This window comes from Trichomycterus rosablanca, chromosome 12 (genome assembly GCF_030014385.1).
Source record: "Trichomycterus rosablanca isolate fTriRos1 chromosome 12, fTriRos1.hap1, whole genome shotgun sequence".
In the NCBI taxonomy this organism is placed as follows: Eukaryota; Metazoa; Chordata; class Actinopteri; order Siluriformes; family Trichomycteridae; genus Trichomycterus; species Trichomycterus rosablanca.
The window spans coordinates 31,980,929-31,996,801 of record NC_085999.1 but is presented as its reverse complement, the minus strand read 5'-3'; the positions used below and the strand labels follow the sequence as shown (position 1 = coordinate 31,996,801).

General features: G+C 40.2%; 1 protein-coding gene across 3 annotated transcripts; it reads left to right on the top strand.

Moving 5' to 3' along the window:
* The first annotated feature begins 847 nt into the window (after positions 1–847).
* sf3b1 (splicing factor 3b, subunit 1) lies at positions 848–15,047 on the top strand. 3 transcript variants are annotated; one of them, XM_063005858.1, is made up of 25 exons: positions 848–938; positions 3,060–3,232; positions 3,593–3,694; positions 3,814–3,928; positions 6,237–6,316; positions 6,434–6,619; positions 7,420–7,705; positions 7,807–8,019; positions 8,116–8,237; positions 8,336–8,533; positions 8,628–8,729; positions 8,821–9,000; positions 9,710–9,796; positions 9,906–10,176; positions 10,809–10,954; positions 11,041–11,187; positions 11,739–11,864; positions 11,947–12,168; positions 12,260–12,442; positions 12,553–12,664; positions 13,179–13,299; positions 13,388–13,519; positions 13,615–13,887; positions 14,158–14,374; positions 14,473–15,047. In XM_063005858.1, the coding sequence occupies exons 1-25, from the start codon at positions 911–913 to the stop codon at positions 14,629–14,631; spliced, it is 3,981 nt and encodes a 1,326-aa protein (XP_062861928.1). In that variant the 5' UTR covers positions 848–910; the 3' UTR covers positions 14,632–15,047. The 3 variants fall into 3 exon arrangements, with proteins under 3 accessions (XP_062861928.1, XP_062861927.1, XP_062861929.1); XM_063005857.1 differs by having other exon boundaries at positions 7,408–7,705; XM_063005859.1 differs by lacking the exons at positions 848–938; positions 3,060–3,232; positions 3,593–3,694; positions 3,814–3,928 and adding an exon at positions 4,464–5,928 and having other exon boundaries at positions 7,408–7,705.
* Positions 15,048–15,873: the final 826 nt, after the last annotated feature.

The following is a 15,873-nucleotide window of genomic DNA, read 5'->3' as shown; positions in this document are numbered from 1 at the left end:
AAGCTTTCTGAAGCAGAACCTGTTGGCTGAGAAACAATGGAGACCATTGATTGGTCAAACAGAATCACTACAGAAGGAAAACAATGCAAGTGCCATATTTAAACCCAAATGCAATAGATTTTATTGGTGTTGTGAAAAACATGAAATATTAAATATGGGCAAACCTAAAAGTGTCCTGGTGTTGCTACTGCTACTGTTTACAGTTACAGCAGCATATTTGCTTTCAGGTCTGGTGGAGAGAGCCATCACAGCCTCACCTTTACCTCACTTTCATGAGTGTCCTTGCGCAATTGAAAATGTAATGTAATATAGTGTGCAATGGAAAAGGGGCTTTAGTGCTCATGGTATGAATAACTTGCTCATAAATACACTTTATACCTAGGTTGGTGGGTTAGGCTGTTGTGGTTTAGGTGGGAGGAACATATAAATACTAAGTTTGTCTGAATGAACACTAAAGTTTATAAGTTTATCTAAATAATCTTATTTCTAGTTTAACTGACATGGACTGGATGACAACTTGGCATGTAGTGTCACTAAATGGTTGAATAAGTACAAGAATTACATATAATTGTAATCCGATTCACACTGACCACATCTCTACATTATTATGGTGCTCATAATTAAAATTATAAAAAAGTATATCATCTTGTTCTTGTATTTTCAGTTATACTGTCGATATGACTAGTTTCTTATGACTTGCATGGTGCTTAAAATGTATATTTAAAGAGTTAATTGTTTCCCCCTAAGAATAGGTCACTACGCTCAAGACGAATTCAGTAGTGCACTAGGTACAGTATTTGGAACGAAAGCTTTGTTGGCGTGCTGCTCATTGCGCATGCGTGACGGTGTTAAGTAAAAGAAAGCAGAGGCCTGACGGAACAGATCTGCGTACACGGACACTTTCGCAAAAATGGCGAAGATCGCCAAAACGCACGAAGGTTTGTGTATATTTGAAATATTTCTTGTGTTATAGATGCTATGCATGGTAAATGAAACGCTGGATGTAGTTTGTAGCAACACAATATAAGATTGTTGATAAGCTAAGTAACGTGAGCGCAGCGCTGAGAAGATGGCGTCTGTGTTTGAGAAAGCCTAGGCCGAGAAGATAACGCGTGTTATTAAAACTGATTCATAGTCATTAGAAAATGTAACTTTAGATCTTCTTGGTCATTAAGTAAAGTGTTGGAAGGAAATGCTTTATGGAAATCGTTTAAACCCGGCTGCGTAACGTTGCGTGTCTGGCTAGCTAACGTTAGCAAACTTGCTAATACACTTTCTCAAAATGGCGTTAGCTTAAAAAAAATGGAAAGGGCAGGATTCGTAATCTCACTGCATTGCACCAAAACAGTGCTGTCGTTTGTAATTAAAGCTTTTGAATAAACACACTTACTACATTTCATTTGCTGCATTTATTTCTTTTAACTGACGTTTTTGCTGCTTAATAAACAATGTACTAATTGCTTTGTAGCTAGCATGCTAACACAAGGATTGCACGCACCAATGTTTTGCTAGCTTACGTTCAGTTTACGTTCCCGGTTAAAAGATCACAGTTTGGTTGTGGATTTATGTTGCATATAGTTTAACCATCTTAATACAATACTAACAATACCAGCAGAGTAGCAAAGCGCTGCCTATGCAAAGGTTATGTAAATTATTATTATTATTAAATGCTATCAATTCAATTCTGGCGACCATATTGATAATGTTTCTCCTGAGTATCATGTATAAATAAAACGAGGTATGTTTTTGTAGTTGCCACAGTGCATCATTCTGGTCCTTATACTTGTGGCGACAACTAAAACATACATGATATGTTACTGGTTATAATGTAGTTACTGGTTATAATGTATTGGCGACAGAGGTAGCCTAGTGGGTAGAGCTTATCAACTGAGAGGTTGAGAGTTCGAATCCCAGCTCTGCCATGCAGCCACTGTTGGGCCCTTGAGCAAGGCCCTTAACCCTCTCTGCGCTGTACAATGGCTGCTGACGCTTCCAAACAAGCTGGGATATTCGAAGAAAGAATACATCTGTGTATGTATAAATGACAAAGGCATTCTATTCTGTAATTATTATTTGTGTGTCTGTATTTATTGTAAACAGTTAAACACGTTGTCAGTGTATTATTAGGTATACACTCCTAGAAAAAAAATTGCCAAGCTCATAATGGCAAACCGTTAAGCTTTTAATTCATTTGACAACAAATCATTAAACAAATAAAGCAACTTAATTTGGGAGCTCATTTGTTTTTAGAGAGACCAAATTTTCCTAGGAGTGTATAAACACAAATGAAGTTTGATTCTTGTAGTTGCATCACTGCTGTATGGCTGCTAAAGGGATTGGGAACTTGTACACTTGTCTTGTACACATCCATTTGTAAATGGTGCATGAAAGTGACATTATAGAAAAATGTTAAAAATCATTTCCATTAGCACTCTATATAATTTATAACCAAATAATGGGTGTTCCAAAACTTTTTATTTCCGGTCAGATGGTATTTTGGTACTGTTGCTGGTTTAGTGAGAAGCTATTACTCTTAAATGCTCCTAGCATTACCAGAAGTGCAACCCAATACTAATCCTGTTGATCCACCAGAGTTTAATTTATATCTGTTATAAACAGTAAAAAAAAAAAAAATAAGGAAAAAATGTAATATTTTATTTAAGCAGCATCCTTCATAAACAGAGGGAAATGAGTGGATAATGGTTGCACAGGTAGCTCTGTTACTATTAAAAGTGGATAAATTAAAAAGGTTTTAACTGAAGGTTTTAAGAGGTTAAATAAAGAGGTAAACCCTCAACAATCTCTGAGAAAAAGTAAATACTTTTGATCCTTGATGGCCCATAAGTGACATGAGTTCTTGCATTTTAGAAGTGGTTAATCATTGGTCATGATCATTTGAATGGGTTTTAAAAATGACCAGGATATTGTGATTGGTTTTGTTTTTAAAGATTGACAATTAAGTACAAGGCTGTTTACCTGCCAGACCTGAGAGATTTAATTGATGGCCTGCTTTCACAGACATACTGTGCTAATTAGAACTTTTTGGTTGTTTTGTTTAGATATTGAGGCGCAGATCCTGGAGATCCAGGGGATGAAGGCTGCGCTGGTGGAGGAGGGAGAGCAAGGAGTTGGCCTCGATTCCACCGGCTTTTACGATCAGGAGATCTACGGAGGCAGCGACAGCCGCTTTGCTGGCTATGTGACTTCTATTGCTGCCAACGAACAGGAGGATGTAAGGCATTTTCTTTACGTCTTTCTTTTTGGTTAATTATATGATTATATAATTATATGTTTGGCTAGAATGTTGAATCTGGACAAAGTATCGATAAAACACACTGGTTAGTTTTCCATTCTTTTAAGTAAGCAGGTAAGCATTATGTTAATGTAGTAATAATGAACTTTTAAATAATTTGTTTACTATTCTACGTAATCACAATTCATAATATTGACATACACCACCGAAGCCTATTTAATATAAACCCGTCTTTGTGTACTATTTTAACTGTTCAGAAACTGTGCCGCACTGCCAGGCATAACCAGCCTCTTATTGCTTTTAATTCTTGCTTTTCATCTTGCTCTCTTGTTCCTTCAGGACGACGAAGAAGACTCTTCCACAACTTTGCTTGGCCAAAAGAAACCAGGGTACCATGCTCCGGTGGCAATACTCAATTCTATTCCACAATCAGATGAACAGGTGATTTGATTGTTTTTTAGTTTTTTTTGTTGATCTTAAATCATAAGTAGAACTTAAGTTTTGTCTGTCATTGTAAAAGCATTCACATGAACTTACGATTGATATTCCTTTGTCGACAGTATGATCCTTTCGCCGAGCACAGACCACAGAAGATCTCGGACCGCGAGGATGAGTACAAGAGACGCAGACAAAAGATGATCATCTCTCCTGAGCGTCATGACCCTTTCGCAGATGGTAAATGGGACACCATCATTCGCCTTGATAGCCCCCCATGTTGATCAATACACTGTTTGTCTACACTTACTGGTCCAGATTAGCTTTTTTTGGTTCCTAACCCTTCAAGCACTACCTAATTGATTGTTTAAGGAATTTAAGTTGGGTGTTTTTGTTTAAGCCAGGTTTACACAGTGTGATTGCATTTTTTTTTTATGACACTACCAGTCTTACAGAAGCCTTAAATTGGCGGCTGGTGAGAATATCATGTTGCATGTTCGAAAACCACAAAATCCAACCAAATCGTCTTTGACAACAAATTGAAGCTGATTATTGCACTGAAATAAACAATGGTTTAAATAATTAGATGAAAGCAGAAGCGTTACAGGTGGGTAGAGGTGTGGTTTTGAAGGGTTACAGGATCAGTATAAAGGGTCTCTGATTACATAAGCCAAAGATGTGTCCTGCATTTAAATTCATTAAGCTTTGTAATTAAACATAACTTTAAAAATTCCTAGAATATTTGATTTACATAATTCATAATATAGATTGTGGTGCAGTGTTTTTGTACAGGCTGCACTTTGTAAGAAAACAAATACCTCAGGTGATTAAGTGGCACAGCTGTATAACACTTTAGCGCACCCTGCAGAGTGTCCAAACTAGCGAGTTCTCAGCAGGACCACAGAAATGGCCGCGTGTCCACACAAACACTAGTTGTTGTGTTTGAGGGTCAGGTTTCCTGCTGCCGCTGTGAAACTGGTCCGGGTGCCTGCATGAGTGGGGGAGTCACATGGAGCTTAGCTTGGCTCTCTGTGCATGATATGACTCTGGCAGGTGATAAGCGGCGGCAGAATTAACACGTGTTAGAGGAGACGTGTGGTTAACCTTGACCAGATCAGGTGCTGTCCAAGTGGCAGTGGGTTTACAATTGGGAATTGGAAATGACTTTTTTGGAAGATGGGGGGTCTACAATAGAAGATGTACATAAATAACATCTTCACTTTTATTTTAATGATCATTTACAAGCATTTTTTGACATACTGGTGACATGAGAAATGCCAGTCATCTTTCAAAGTGGATTGTTGTTTAATAGTTTTTTGTTATTATCTGTGACTGTGGCACAGCTGTTTATTGGCTTTAGTTGCATGTTTAACTCTTATGATCTAATTATGTAAAAACCGCCCATGCACCAGCGTGTGTACTTGTATATACTTTAATACTATAGTACTTAAATGCACATGGACCTTTTTCAAACCTCCATCACTTAGACAGTACAGTGTTAGTGTAGAAAGTCTCTTAATTACTGGGTAAAGGACATTGCATGTAGTGAAGTCCAAACAGGATTATCCTCAGTATAAGTGTTGTGTAAATATATTTCTATTTTATTTTACACAAAATAGAAATATATCTGAAAAGAATCTGTGTACAAAGATTCCACGGGCCCTTACTAACTGTGCTTAATTTCTCTCCTACAGCAGTACTGCTTTGCCAGTCCTGTCTGCACTCTCTTAAGGGTGCAGCACCTCATCCTGTGTAGGTTATGGTGGACAAAGAGATGCGATTTCTATCAGATTTAGAAATTTGTTGTGGGGTGGGACATGGTTTTACCAACTCTCTGTACCCAAAGTTCTAACGTTAATCAGTGAGTCTTTTTGAATGTCAATCTTCTGTGTGTTCATTTTGAATTCATTTTGCTCATTATTGATTACATTCAACAAACAAAAAACAACCAAAACAAACGCCTATACAAATTTCCTCCTTGAAATGAACTTGTGTGTTATCCCACAAGGGTACATTATCTGAGACAAACCAGCTGAGATGCACATTTTACAATTCTGATCAGACCTGTATTACTGTATGAGGTTTGTGTACAGTGAGTGATGAGAGCTTCAGAGGTGGTATGCTGTTTTGTGTGATTTCAAACCCTTTTCCAAAGTGTTACTAATGGTAAAGAGAAATTTTCTAGGCTTCTTTTCTGCTGCTTGAAGTCTGACTGCAGAAGGACCCTTGGCACTGAAAGTGTACGTATTCTGGAGAGCACAGCCCAGGAGCCTGCAACAATGATGGCTATATCCTCTCCTTATCTGTTTAAAGAATCACAAACCTCTATTTTCATGCCTGTTTTTTGTAATCTATGAAGGTTAGGCCTTTTTACAGTTAGGCTTTTTAATGTTAGGTTGTTACATTGAGAGGATCTTAAGTAAAATAATTATTTTAACCAAGAGCTGAGGATTAAATTAAGGGCCAGTTGACTTCTGTATGAATAAGGTCTGGGTGTAGCACTCGCCTAGCTAACAGTCTTGTATTTTGTGGGTGCTCTTTCGTGCAGGGGGCAAAACGCCTGATCCCAAGATGCCTGCCAGGTCATACATGGATGTGATGAAGGAGCAGCATCTCTCTAAAGAAGAAGTATAATATTCTCACATAAACTTTATACATTATATATCTCGGCAAATGAAAGCAAACACAAAGTGAATACCAGATCTTGTTTTAAAAGGCTCGTGTGTGTGTTTGTTTTTTGCACAGAGAGAAATCAGGCTACAAATGGCAGAAAAGGCTAAATCTGGTGACCTGAAAGCAGTCAATGGCTCTGCTGCATCTCAAGCTGCCGCCCCTAAACGCAAGCGCCGGTGGGACCAGACAGCTGACCAAACCCCAAACACTACGCCCAAAAAAGTGTCCAGTTGGGATCAGGCAGATTCTTCTGCAGAAGTAAGTCTGTTCTTTGATAACATTTTATAAAAAAGTTCAATCAAGCTGCTTAAACCATGTGGTAATTTATATAACACCAGCATAGTTGTACAAGTGTTGTGTGGCTGTCTTTAGGCAGATTGAAGCACTTTGTTAATAGCCGTCTGCTCCTGGGACGTATTTGGATACTGATTGGACCCATGCGAACCTGAATAATTGCTTGACTTTACATGGGATAACAAGTGAAAGGGAATACTTCTCCCTACCTCTGACCTTGGCAGAAGCAGATATGCAACCAAATGCTGTAACACACCCCGGACAACCCATTGCAGGGCCTCAGCCATGCCCCCTCTGACATAGCCAGTCATGTCTGTATACAGGCTTGCCAGCTGGTTGAAAGCTTCACTGGAAAATCAAACTCTTGATTATAGCAATAGTGGACTAGTGTTATGTGCCATTAGGGAAAAAAATTAATTGTAGCCTGAATAAAGACAGGCTTTTTAACAGACATCCAACAGCAGTGAATCAAATTCTTATTGTATAAATTGCAAGTGTGCAGAGTTATTAATGCGAAAAGTGACAAGTTTCATTTCTAACATGAATTACACCAGCAAAGAAAGTTTGAAATGATGTGTAAGATATAGAGTAAAAGTACAGTTATCCTACACATGCATCACCCTTACTCAAGATTCTTTCTGATCTTTTAAAACCCTACCTAGTTCACGGATGAGTTTTTCAAAAGCTGGTAGGTTTACATTTGAGGTGTTTTGCAAGTTTAATCAATACAGCAATCTGCTTATTTTTCTCAGACGCCTGGGCATACGCCTGGGCATACGCCTGGACATACGCCTGGACATACGCCTGGACATACACCTGGACATACGCCTTCCAACAGTCGCTGGGATGAAACGCCAGGTCGTCCAAAGGGTAGCGAGACTCCAGGAGCCACCCCAAGCTCACGCATGTGGGACCCCACACCTAGCCACACACCTGCTGGTGCGGCCACACCCGGTCGAGACACCCCTGGCCACGCCACTCCTGGCCATGGTGGTGCCTCCTCCAGCGTACGGAAAAACCGCTGGGATGAGACGCCAAAGACAGAAAGGGGTTTGTTATCTCATCACTATGAAAGTTCCAAGCCATCCAACTATCTAGTGAAAGCAAAGTTTGGACATGCATTTCAACTCTTCTTCTCTACCCTATTTTAGAGACTCCTGGTCATGGCAGCGGCTGGGCCGAGACTCCTCGCACAGACAGAGGTGATGAGTCCGTGGGGGAGACACCAACCCCTGGAGCAAGCAAAAGAAAGTCACGATGGGATGAAACTCCGGCCAGTCAGATGGGCTCTTCTACACCTCTACTTACCCCTGGAAAAACTCCTATTGGCACTCCTGCTATGAATATGGCCACACCAACACCAGGTAAATCTTTATTAAACTTAATAGTGTCCATCTTCAAGCTCCTATATTGGCAACAGTTGCAGGCTATATGCATAATGGTTCTTTTTTTTTTTTTAGGTCATCTGATGAGTATGACCCCAGAGCAGCTGCAGGCATGGCGCTGGGAAAGGGAGATTGATGAACGTAACCGTCCACTCGCAGATGAGGAACTGGATGCTATGTTTCCCGAAGGCTACAAGGCAAGTTTTTTGCTTTTCCCTAAAAGAAATTTCTGTAGATGTATAATCAGATAAATGTTTTTAACAGTATTCATAACCAAATTTGTATCCACCCCTAGGTATTGCCTCCACCAGCAGGCTATGTGCCCATTCGCACCCCTGCCCGCAAGTTAGCTGCCACCCCAACTCCTATTGGTGGCATGACTGGCTTCCATATGCAGGTTGAAGACAGATCCACAAAGCAGATGAACGACCAGCCCTCAGGAAACCTGCCATTCCTCAAGCCAGACGACATTCAGTACTTCGACAAACTTCTTGTGAGTAAACCGTTTGCTACTTAAGATCAACTTTTTAAAGGAAAGATTTTACAGTAATAAGTTATAACCTGAGTTATTTTGCTTATTTTTTCAGGTGGAGGTGGACGAGTCCACCCTGAGCCCAGAAGAGCAGAAGGAACGTAAGATCATGAAGCTGCTCCTGAAGATCAAAAATGGCACTCCTCCCATGAGAAAGGTATGTTCCTCTGGCATGAACAAAACTGCAGACCTTTAGCTCTGAAACTTTAAGGGTGAATTTTTCTGACTAACATGTCTTGTACTCACAGGCTGCTCTTAGGCAAATCACAGACAAAGCCAGGGAATTTGGTGCTGGGCCTCTGTTCAATCAGATTCTTCCATTGCTCATGTCTCCAACGCTCGAAGATCAGGAGCGCCACCTGTTGGTTAAGGTTATTGACCGCATTCTATACAAACTGGACGACTTGGTTCGACCCTATGTACACAAGGTGAGTCAGAACTCATGTTTAAGAATTGTATTGAACATCTCTACTTCTCCTTTAACCCTTTAAGCCATTCCATAGTAGTAGATTTTAAGCTACCTGCCTGTTAGCATGCATTTATTATGTGCTGATACAGTAATGATGGTTCGTCTGAAGCATCTGTTTGCATAGAGATTTTGCTTCACATTATTGAATAGTAGCCACACTCGTCAACCTTTTGCCTCAAGCCTCCTACACTGAATTTTCATGTACGAATTACTATTAGCAAGTCGAATTAGTATAGTGTCAGAGAGGTTTACTATTTTGACTCTATTTAGTATGCATTATCTGATCTAATTCCACAGTAGTTAAACTGGTTTACATAATGGTTTGTGGGGAAAAGGGACTCACCATCTGTCTCATTTAAATTCAGTTTGCAGATATTTATTTTTAGTTACCAGATGTTTCCTATTAAACCTTAATCCAAATGTCACATAGCTATAGTTAGTGCATTGCTAGCTACATACAGACTAATTAACAGTTAAGAAAGCTTAAAATTTTCAAGGATCTTGTCATCTTATAATTGAAAACGCTATGCTATTGGCCTAAACCTTTTTTGAGCAGGAATGCTGATTCTTGTCCACGGGGGGTAGTGTGGTTGCTGGTTTTTATACCAACTTAGCCAAACAGCACACAACTATGTACATTTTTGGCTAAACTGTAACTGTTCCTCCAGATCCTGGTGGTGATTGAACCCTTGCTGATTGATGAAGATTACTATGCTAGAGTGGAGGGAAGAGAAATTATCTCCAACTTGGCAAAGGTAAGCTATAACAAGAGCCTGTTATTATGCACGTGGTACGACCAAAACAAATTATCATTGTTTGCTGTTCCTGCTTGATTTTGACACAAATTTTTGTTTGCTTACACAGGCTGCTGGTTTGGCCACTATGATCTCCACAATGAGGCCTGATATTGACAACATGGACGAGTACGTGAGAAACACTACAGCTCGTGCCTTTGCTGTTGTGGCCTCTGCTTTGGGCATTCCATCCCTCCTGCCTTTCCTCAAGGCTGTGTGTAAGAGCAAGAAGTCCTGGCAGGCTCGACACACGGGTATCAAAATTGTTCAGCAGATTGCCATTCTCATGGGCTGTGCCATCCTGCCTCATCTGCGCAGCTTGGTGGAGATTATTGAACATGGTTAGTGTTGTAATGGTTTGTTGTTTATTTTTAACTCCATGTGATTATGATGCCTAACTGTGAAGGAACTACAGTGGTCGGATCACTATCCTTTATAATATCTGCTGGATAAATTTAAACACTGCTTGCGAGCCAGACCCTGTCATCCAACGTCACAAATGCTTTCAAACTGAAAAGGCACAAATTTCCACATACACAGCCAAATCTTGTGGACAGCTATTATTTAAGGATGAAGGCTTTTCTAGCCAAGAAAAAAAAAATAAGGCGAGTGGGCCTATTTGTTTATTTGTTAAAATGTATATATCAAATGAGCCCGTGTGGTTTCATGGTAACAGCACTCCCTGAGCTCTGGGGGTTTGAATTCTGAGCTAGGCTCACAAATGAAAAAGACGTATCGCGTGAACCTAGTCATTGAGTGGACACACATCAGTGCACCCTTAGTGCCGGTCTCATGCCCGGATAATTAGAAGGGTCGTGTCCAGAACAGCATCTGGCCCTAAAAACTGTGCAGAATTAAATTGAATGGTCTGCTTTGGTGAGTCCTAATGGTAGTAGCAAAAAGGATTAATCATGTGATTGGCTCAAAGTTCTCTTAATACTTGTTTGTCTAACACTTGGCTATATTTTCTCAGGTCTTGTGGATGAGCAGCAGAAGGTGCGAACTATCAGTGCTTTGGCTATTGCTGCTCTTGCTGAGGCGGCCACACCCTATGGTATCGAGTCCTTTGACTCTGTGCTCAAACCCCTTTGGAAGGGTATCAGACAACACAGAGGCAAGGTGAGCATGAGGCCATAATTAACATAAAAAGGCAGTTTCAGACGCTTAGTGTAGATAAGTAAACACTGTTTTCTTTGTGTGTTTAGGGTCTGGCTGCCTTCTTGAAAGCTATTGGCTACTTGATTCCTCTGATGGATGCTGAGTATGCCAATTACTACACAAGGGAAGTGATGCTTATCCTTATCAGAGAGTTCCAGTCTCCTGATGAGGAGATGAAAAAGATTGTGCTGAAGGTAAGACTTCACCATTTACCATGGAATCTTTACCATTTATCTATTTATTAAGGGTAGGAGGGCACACAAACACCCTGGACAATGTGGCAATCTATCACAGGACTTTGGCCAAATCCACTATCCAACACGACCAATCCTCTGTCCCAGCTGGCTAATAGCACAGTTGTGATCACCTGATTGGCCGATAGCACATAACGTGAATCTCAGCAGTTGTGGCCGAACATAATCACTGACTAGTGCATCATTGTGGCCGAACATGCACTAGTCACTGACTAGTGCATCATCTTGGACTGTGTGGCAATGCTAGCATACAAGCTAATTTATACTATTAACATTTTTAAAAGGATATTTCATTTGGAGAAATGAAATCCTTGTACAAATCAATATAGTATTTGCTTGATTGTTACTTTGCAACAAAGTGTTACTTTCCTAGTCTTCATATACCAGTATCCCCTAAAGATTCTCAACTAGTCCCTGAGCCACAGAAATATTTCTTACTGGAGCCTTATTTCCCCTTCCCAGAAGTCACACTGTCAATCTTTCCTCATCAGGTAGTAAAACAGTGCTGTGGCACAGATGGTGTGGAGGCCAACTACATCAAAACCGAGATCCTGCCGCCCTTTTTTAAGCACTTCTGGCAGCACCGTATGGCCTTGGACAGGCGTAACTACAGACAGGTAAGTCATAATCCTAATAAAACCTGATGGAATTTTGCATGATTGGAAATGTAGCACAATCAAACCATTTCTCCTTCATTAGCTGGTGGACACTACCGTTGAGCTGGCCAACAAAGTCGGGGCAGCAGAAATCATCTCTCGTATAGTGGACGACTTGAAGGACGAGGCCGAGCAGTACAGAAAAATGGTCATGGAGACCATTGAGAAGATCATGGGTAACCTGGGGGCAGCAGACATTGACCACAAACTGGAGGAGCAGCTTATTGATGGCATCTTGTATGCCTTCCAAGAACAGACCACTGAGGTGAGTTATGACTGCTTGAACTGTCTTGTGTCACAAAAAAAGAATAGTAATGATGATTACGAAGATGGCTGACGTTGTTCAATTTCACCAGGACTCTGTAATGCTGAACGGTTTCGGGACAGTCGTGAATGCTCTGGGGAAGAGAGTTAAACCTTACCTGCCACAGATCTGTGGTACCGTTTTGTGGCGTTTAAATAATAAATCGGCCAAAGTCCGTCAGCAGGCTGCTGATCTCATCTCTCGCACAGCTGTGGTTATGAAGACTTGTCAAGAGGTGAGAGGGGGAAAAGTTATACCAAATGCTTACACCCAGAAATGAATATATTGGCATTAATATTGTCTATTTTATTTTTTTATTTGACGTTGCTCTATTTTCCCTTTCAGGAAAAGCTAATGGGTCACTTGGGTGTGGTACTTTATGAGTACCTGGGAGAGGAGTACCCTGAAGTGCTTGGAAGCATTCTTGGAGCCCTTAAAGCTATTGTTAATGTAATTGGTATGTGTGTGTTTATTTTATTAATATTTTTTCTATATAATGCAGTTATAGTTTTGTGGATGCTGATCTCTGTGTGAAGTTGCCTCTTGCTAGTGAAAAAAAATAAAGCAGTTGGCCACTGCATGTTTGAGGGATCTGTGTTAGCTATTGCCCTCCTACATACAACTGGGTAATTGGATACGACTAGATTGGCCAGCTTGGTCAGGTTATCACAACCTGGTATTTAAAGTCTGGAGCTGGAGATTGTTAGTGAGCTGGGCTAGTGCATTATATACCTGTTTAAATATATTTGATGTACTCTTAGTAATGGACATTGTTTAGTGTAAAAAAATACTACCTGAAGCTGCCTGTGGTCTCACTCTTTCTATTGTACAGTCAGTATCGTCTACATATTGTTGATACATGGCGTTTGCTGTCAACTAGATAGTTGGTTTTAACCTACCTCTGTACTATAGGTCTTCTATCATTTCTATACGTTTAGAATTTTCACTTCGACTTTTCCCTTGTTTTATAGGCATGCATAAGATGACGCCTCCGATTAAAGACCTGCTTCCTCGATTGACCCCAATTCTGAAGAACAGACATGAGAAAGTGCAAGAAAATTGCATTGATCTGGTGGGCAGAATTGCTGACAGGTCAGTTTTAAGTCTGATTTCATGCCTTGTCAGTACTTGACTCCATCAGTTTAGAGGTAACTCACAATCCCTTTTATTCTCTTTGTAGGGGTGCTGAATATGTGTCTGCCAGGGAATGGATGCGAATTTGTTTTGAGCTTCTGGAGTTGCTAAAAGCTCACAAGAAAGCAATCCGACGAGCCACCGTCAACACGTTTGGCTATATTGCCAAGGCTATTGGGTAAAAACTACTATTTTGTTGTTTTGCATTCATTTATTCTAGTGATGGCATTTAGAATAGAAAAACCTAAATTATTTGTTTCTTGATGTTTCTAGGCCTCATGATGTACTTGCCACGTTGCTCAACAACTTGAAAGTGCAGGAACGTCAGAACAGAGTGTGTACAACAGTTGCAATAGCTATTGTAGCAGAAACATGTTCTCCCTTTACGGTCCTGCCAGCACTGATGAACGAGTATCGTGTACCAGAACTCAACGTTCAGAACGGTGTTCTCAAATCTCTCTCGTTCTTATTCGAATATATTGGTGAAATGGGCAAGGACTACATCTATGCTGTTACACCTTTACTCGAAGATGCTTTAATGGACAGGTAAGCAGTTTGTTTTCCCCTTCATTTAATTAATACATGCAAAGAAATTCAAGAGATATTAGGTAAAGTGAACACTGAAAATTCTGATTAGAAGTTTAATAATGAGGTGGTCCCATCTGATTTCTTGGCTTCTAATTCCTATTTCTTGTATTTCCGTCCTTAGTTTTATAGGATTAAAATACGTTATTGATAGTTTACAGGTTGCTTCAGTCAGTATGTTTACAGGTTTATACCTGATTGCTCAACTGCTTTTGTAACGTCTTTTTTCAGAGACCTTGTGCACAGGCAGACAGCCAGCGCTGTAGTACAGCACATGTCCCTGGGTGTGTATGGGTTCGGCTGCGAGGACTCTCTCAATCACTTGCTTAACTACGTTTGGCCTAACGTCTTTGAAACCTCACCACACGTTATTCAAGCTGTAATGGGAGCCCTTGAGGGTCTTCGTGTGGCTATTGGACCCTGCCGTATGCTACAATATTGCCTGCAGGTAAGTCATGATTTGGAAATGATGAGCCAAACAACATTGTTTTAACCTTTTGTAATTGGAATCCAATTCTACTCTGACATGTTTTTCTTCACCTTTAGGGTTTGTTCCACCCTGCAAGGAAAGTACGGGATGTATACTGGAAGATTTATAATTCCATCTACATTGGCTCACAGGATGCTCTGATTGCACATTATCCTCTTGTCTACAACGATGAGAAGAACCCCTATGTCCGATATGAGCTGGACTACTTTCTGTGAATACATGTAAACCTTCTCATCTGTTCTTTACAGTTATTTCTCTGTCCTTGCAGCTATGGTCTATGGGACTTAATCCAATTTTAGTTAGATTGGTTTTCAGCTTCATGAACCTCATTTTTTGTGGTTAGAAGAAGCATTTTAAATAAAGTACTCACAGTACAAACAGTTAAAAGTCTGACTGGTAAATATTTGAATCTAATTTTTTTATAAACGCATTGCTGTTGACATTGCTGGTGAAATGTAGTGGCAGATTAGCAAAGAACTGGTAAATCATTAGCAGGAAAGTCTTGACAAACCTTTTAAAGTTGTGCTTTCTTTGTTCTGACCTGTAAGCTACTCCTTTGTCTCGTCGCTCTTCTTTCATTGAACGTTGCTTTGTTTGGCTAAATAAACATTTGTGTATTAAAAGCCCAGAAGTGTGTGTGTATGTATTATTAAATGTAGCAACTTTGAACCAACCTTTGTTTGAAATACTAGCGGGTTTTGACCTAGTTTACTGGGCTGGGCGGCAGAAAGCTGTAGCTTTACTTGAGCATGTTCTGGGTCTCCTCAGCCCACAGTGTAATCTATTAAAGTCTGAAATTTCTGCAGTGGTTTGGTGGACAAAACCCTATTTTGCTCAACTTAATCATTCATAGGAACAATCATGCCACCAAATAACCTTCAAAACTTGAGAAAGGGCGAAGCACGAAAAGAGAAACCACTTGGCGTCTTATGGAAACACTAAACAGCACGTCCTGCTGTACTGACACATTATCAAAAGTTGGCAGTAAAATGAGCACAGGCTACGGCTGATGCATAATTTTTTCAGCGCAGCCCTCGTTGAGCCAAACAACCACATAATCAGTCCCATTCTGCTCTTCCAATATTTAACTGATTACAATGCTGGCCAAACAAACGAGAAACCAAATTAAATGTAACCAAAACATTCTGGCCAGTAACCACACATCTGTACCAATCCCCATAGATGCTACAAAACCATCGATAATAAACTGGAGATTAAATGTTTTCCTTTTTTTTCCGTATAAATGAAAACATACAATTTTGTCTATTTGCTTTTTTTTTTTTATCTTCCTCTCCCCTGCTGCTATTCCCAAAACGTTTTCATTTACAGCATTTAGCAGATGCTTTTATCCAAAGCGATGTACACTTGTTACTCAACACAGTGCAAACAATTGGATTAAGGACTTTTCTCATGGGCTCAACAGTGGCTACTTAGTGGGGGTGTGGCTTGAACCAGTA

What these genes read in the sequence shown, in the direction of transcription:
- sf3b1 (XM_063005857.1), top strand. Translation starts at nt 911, where the DNA reads ATGGCGAAGATCGCCAAAACGCACGAAG. An exon ending in TCATGACCCTTTCGCAGATG is followed by an intron (nt 3,929 to 6,236) that starts GTAAATGGGACA and finishes TCTTTCGTGCAG; the next exon opens with GGGGCAAAACGCCTGATCCC. An exon ending in AGCTATTGTTAATGTAATTG is followed by an intron (nt 12,665 to 13,178) that starts GTATGTGTGTGT and finishes CTTGTTTTATAG; the next exon opens with GCATGCATAAGATGACGCCT.